This window comes from Papaver somniferum, chromosome 3 (assembly GCF_003573695.1).
Source record: "Papaver somniferum cultivar HN1 chromosome 3, ASM357369v1, whole genome shotgun sequence".
Lineage (NCBI taxonomy): Eukaryota > Viridiplantae > Streptophyta > Magnoliopsida > Ranunculales > Papaveraceae > Papaver > Papaver somniferum.
In genome coordinates, this window is record NC_039360.1 from 10,939,202 (window position 1) to 10,944,436 (window position 5,235).

Genomic DNA, 5,235 nt, shown 5'->3' on the forward strand with positions numbered 1-5,235 from the left:
TTGGGTTGCAGCAACTCTTGGTTGTGGGTGAGATCAACTAAGGGAATCAAGTGTGTAGTATCCTACTGGGATCAGAGACGTATGAGTACAACTGTACCTTGGATCGGTGGGAGACTGATTGGGGTTCAACTATAGTCCAGTCCGAAGTTAGGTTGGAGTAGGCTAGTGTCTGTAGCGGCTTAATACAGTGTGTATTCAATCTGGACTAGGTCCCGGGGTTTTTCTGCATTTGCGGTTTCCTCGTTAACAAAACTTTTGGTGTCTGTGTTATTTCTTTTCCGCATTATATTTTATATAATTGAAATAATACAGGTTGTGAGTTCGTGATCATCAATTGGAAATCCAACCTTTGGTTGTTGATTGATATTGATTGATCCTTGGACATTGGTCTTTGGTACCGTCCAAGTTATTCCTTGTATTTGATAAAGACTCGCTATTTTTTTTAGATTGAGTAAAAATCAAATCAAGAGAGAGATATTAACTCCTTAAGATACTTTTATCTAGATTGAGTCTGACTGTCTAGTTCATTCTCTAGCAAAGTATTTCGTAGTTAGTCCATACAGATTGCTAAGCGAAATATTTGGTGGTGTTATTAGACCCCCGCTTTTTCAACTATACTCAAGTTCAGCCTCATTTCAACTTACACCTCTTCCATACTTCTCACAATTTCGATTTCAGAATGAACCGCTAGAATAACCTACCATTGTTATGATTTCATTCTACAAAATATAAACTCCTAGAATAAACAAGCCTACTTTATGATGCCCATTCTTGTATACGAACATTATGCATGCCGCGGAATTTATAGCTTCGAATAATAGTGCAATTGATACTTGTACAGATCTCGTTGAAAACTTTCAAAATATATAATATTTGTTAATTTTCAACTCATAGTTCGCCAGATACACTTAGTTTTTAAGTTTTCTTCTCTATTTTAAGAAGGGAGATAAAATAAGAGATAAAAGGGTATTTTAATTATTAGATTTTGTGTCCGTGCTACGCACCGGGTGGGCTCGAAAACCGCTTTGGCTCGTCCCGTCCCGTTGTATGTTTAGAATTTTAGATTCGGACATCTTTTTGTTTTAACCATATTTTTGTCGTCATGGTACATTTTTGATTTGGCTTCACCTCGTCCCGTCGTCCTGATACATTTTTGATTTAGTATGGCTTGGTTTCGCCTCGCCCCTGCATTTTTGATTTGGTATGATATGATGTTAGTTGTTAATTTTAGTATTGTCCACCCGACACAGTACTTGGACTTCCCATTTGTTTATTGTTTTCTTGCCACAAAATTGTACATTTTAGAATTTGGATGTCAGAGCCTTTATAGATGTCAGAGCCTTTATACATATCAGAATTTGAATCCGCCAAATTGTTTCAAGAAACTTGGTTATTGTGAAAAAACTATTCCATGCTCCTTCCAGAAATTGACCTCATCAATCCTACCAAGGTGTCTTCTCTTCATAGAGCATAACTACCATATCATAAGAGATCTGAATCGTCTTCAGTTATTAGATTTTAATTTTGCGTTTGAGTTTCTTCATATGGTTAAAAAATACAGTACGACTGATACATCCTCAACTCTCAGATATTAATACATGATAATACTGTACTATATGCTAAAAGTTGCATATCCAAACCAATGTATGTTTCAGGCCATGTAGGGTTCCCTGTATTTATTTGAATAATATCATCAAACAATGGAAATAGTTGAGATAAAATTATCACTTACCTTTTTCACGATACTCCAATTAGACTGTCCTACTCCCAATGGCGTCTTTCACTGCTACTTTCAATTCTACATGAACTTATTGGCTGCAGTACTTGTGCCCACCTGCTCCCCCAACACTTCTAGAGCTCTGTATTCGTCTTTTGATGCTAGATGCTCTCCGAGTTTTCTCCTTTAGATGTGTAGCACCAGTTCCCTCTCTGGTCATGAATAATTGAGTCACTTCTACATGAAAGCTAGCTTTGAGAAAACCATCAGCTGCACCAGCCAAATCCATCAGTTGCACCCTGCATAACCACCAAAAAACTGCATACATCACTCATTATAGACTTTGTTATTCGAGATTGAGGACATCGGAGATGATATCTAAGGGAGAATATTATTTTTTTCTATCTTTTCCTCAAATTTTGCACAAAGACGTTACAGTATGATAATTTAGAAATTATTTTTTCCTCAAATTTGTTGAAGATGAATAAATCAAAATACACAACAAACTACATTAACTTAAAATAAAAAAAGATTATGAAACGAGGCCTACCATAGGTTTTGGTATTGAACTGTTATTTTTTGTTGATACCGACTCCAAGGACGTTCCTGCCATTGAAAATTAGCTGAAAAACTCATGAACAACCCAGCACCTGCAAGATAAGTACACTGAACACTTCACACATCAGACAGATTAAGACCTCAAAGTATTTTGTCTTTTCAAATAGAGTTTTAATGGGAAAAATCTGCTGGTACAGTGAAAAACAATAGCTGCATGTAATCTGGTCATTCAGGCATATAAACAAACACTTTATATGCATTGGGAGCTGTTGATTGGGAAGACTCTGTTGGTAGTCTTCTTGTTCCTTATTTGTTCGCCTTCCCTGCAAAGAAGGATTCGTACACATTCAATCAATCAAATTCATACAAAAACCCTAATCCACAGCATTACCTAAATCATACCCATCTTAAATCCTTCGTTCCGGACCCCAAATTCATAACAGAAACAGCACTACCAACAATTCCTTGATTCTCAAATCTCAGATCGAATACATCTGCTTCATTTATAACTTCATTTCTCCATTACCTTCCCGAAAATCAGATCACCGTCTACATAATCAAAATCAAAATCAATATTAATGGAAGAATATTGAAAAGAGAATACAATTAGAGAAAACTTTGTTAGTTTCGGGTCTAACTCAAATCCATGAGAAACTCATTCTGCATTTTCGTTCATTCCTCAAACCCTTGGCAGATTCCAAATCGGATTTGGGTTTTCGGTTATTTCTTCTTCTTCTTTTTCTGATAATCCAGCGAAGGAGAACAGAGTAAGAATAAGATGAAATCGGAGACGGAAATCGTTTTAGGTTTTAGGTCTGATTTTTAACGCAAGTATTGTCTACCTAACTGGCGTTAGTAACGTCCAGTTAAGTTTTTGGTGTAAACCAAGTGTAAGTAATTAGATAGGGTGTAAATTCACACGTAAGTGTTGTATACCCACGTCATTGCTAACGGTGTTATAAATGGCCAGTTAAGTACCTGGTGTAAACAGAGTGTAATCCATCTTTTAGTGTCTCCACCGATAGAATCCTGCCACTTGTCCTCTCTAGAATTGCTCTATGCGAAAGCTTTTATCTAATTTAATTTGAGGGAGTATCACACTCACCGTGTGACGTGGGAGCTCATATGACTTACATCTTGTTTGTTTGCAGCTGACTCGGTGTCTGGATCTGAGTCAACCTCTGACTCGGGCCGAGTCAGCAGTCAAACCGTTTGTTTTGCATTTTGAGTCAGATCTGACTCGATCTATGACTCAGACATAACCCCTAACTCGGACCCATTTGAATCAGGTAACAAAATACCCCTGACTCACGGGACCAAACCACTGATTCACATTTTTTTGAGTCAGATGAGTCAGATCTGACTCAATACAAACATATCGAGTCAGATCCATATGAGTCAGGTGATTTCACTCAGATCCAGATGACTCAGATGCAGACGACTCAGATGAGTCAGAAATAAACAAACATAGTGTTAGTGTTTTAAAGGAGGGGAGATTGTAACATTTTCAAACAAATAAAAACCAAATTAAACTCTCTTGTTTATGGGTGGACGAAACTAAACCGGAAACATCTAAAATAAGGCCAACTCAAGAAAAAATAAATAAAATGGTACCCCTGTTTCAGTGTTTTTTTTTTTGGAAAAATAGTGAAAATGCTCCGATTTCAAAGATATTGTTGGAAAAATGCCCCGAGTTTCCAAAAAAAAAAAAGTTAAAATGCATTAATTGTGAACTTTTCCATCCAAGTTAGTAAATTAGTCAATTTGGCACACATGTGATTTCACATATGTGAGAAAAAGACAATAACAACCCTTCAAGGTTAATGGTCTAGGGTTAAGGATCTAGTGTTTTAGGGTGGGGGCGATGGTGGTTTTGATGGTGAAGATGGGGCCGATTATGGTAGCAGCAGCGGTGGTGGTGGCTGCGGTGGTGGCGACAGTGATGGTGGTTATGTGGGTGGTGGTGGAGGCGGCGATGGTGGTACTGATGGTAAAAATATGGCATGTGTCGCAATGTTAAGTTTAGGAAGAAATGGTCACTTTAACAAGAATTGGGGTTAAAAATAATTTTTGTTTGTATGTTGAAGTTCACATTGTGCAAAATTGACCACTTAACTATTTCTAACGGTTCAACTTACACAAAAGGGTACTTCCACTAATTTTGAAAAATTGGAGCGACACACCCAAATTGGAGCAATTCGTCTCTTAGCCCTTTTCTTTTCTTTTTCTACTGTGTTTTTGTTTAAAATAGGGATTTTGTTGTATTGGTCACATCTCTATTTTGTCTATAACAACTAGTCAAAGGTGGGTTCATTTTTTTCTTAATCAGGGTATAATGTTGTATGTCCAAAACTGTTCTTTCTATCATTTTGTACAAATCCTCTCAATTTGGTCTTTGAGTACCCAAGTTGCCATAAATTATCAATTATCATCATGTAAATGACAAATTCAGTCTCATTCTTTGTTGTGTTGCCTTTACAGAATGAAGCCACGAGAAAGAAAAGGCCATTTTGGCATACAAACCAAGACAATAAACTTGTTGCCTCTAATGGAGATCCTAGATAGAATTAGAGATCATGCATACCATCTGTTGTCTTTCCTCTTTTGCTTTTCCAGTAGACGACGAAGTTAGCGCATGGACCACGGCACCACCATGGAAGTTAGGGCAATTCTCTAGATAGCTAGATATACCTAATCATTTTTAGATTTGTGCAACCACATTTTACATGTTACTATGTTGGCAGGAGTTTGCATGTCACTGTCCAGAGATTCCAGACCAAATATGCATGGTGTACACATAATGACAGAAATGGTGGCCAAAGCAACTAAAACTACGTAAATGTGCCAAAGAGACTAAAACTTGGCCAAGGAGATAATAAGAATCCAAAAATAAACATGAAGATCAAAGAAATGACTATTATAAAAGTTATACTAATATCAAACATAATTAGCAATTGATC

At 36.9% G+C, this 5,235-nt stretch overlaps 1 protein-coding gene across 3 annotated transcripts; it reads right to left on the reverse strand.

The window, feature by feature from the left end:
• Window positions 1–1,318: 1,318 nt before the first annotated feature.
• LOC113360919 lies at window positions 1,319–3,039 on the reverse strand. Of its 3 annotated transcripts, none has more exons than XR_003364869.1 (4): window positions 2,914–3,039; window positions 2,678–2,824; window positions 2,268–2,598; window positions 1,319–2,035 (listed from the first exon to the last, which is right to left on the reverse strand). XR_003364869.1 is itself a non-coding variant. In XM_026604343.1 (4 exons), the coding sequence occupies exons 2-4, from the start codon at window positions 2,502–2,504 to the stop codon at window positions 1,809–1,811; spliced, it is 342 nt and encodes a 113-aa protein (XP_026460128.1). In that variant the 5' UTR covers window positions 2,505–2,598; window positions 2,678–2,901; the 3' UTR covers window positions 1,319–1,808. The 3 variants fall into 3 exon arrangements, 1 of the variants encoding a protein (XP_026460128.1); XM_026604343.1 differs by lacking the exon at window positions 2,914–3,039 and having other exon boundaries at window positions 1,319–2,016; window positions 2,268–2,367; window positions 2,471–2,598; window positions 2,678–2,901; XR_003364868.1 differs by having other exon boundaries at window positions 1,322–2,016.
• Window positions 3,040–5,235: the final 2,196 nt, after the last annotated feature.

Excerpts from the sequence above, each read along its gene's own strand:
- LOC113360919 (XM_026604343.1), bottom strand. The coding sequence starts at position 2,504 with ATGACCAGATTACATGCAGCTATTGTTTTTCACT. Across the intron at positions 2,368-2,470 it reads TGCAGCTATTGTTTTTCACT|GTGCTGGGTTGTTCATGAGT; the intron begins GTACCAGCAGAT and ends CTTATCTTGCAG. Across the intron at positions 2,017-2,267 it reads GTTCAATACCAAAACCTATG|GGTGCAACTGATGGATTTGG; the intron begins GTAGGCCTCGTT and ends GTGGTTATGCAG.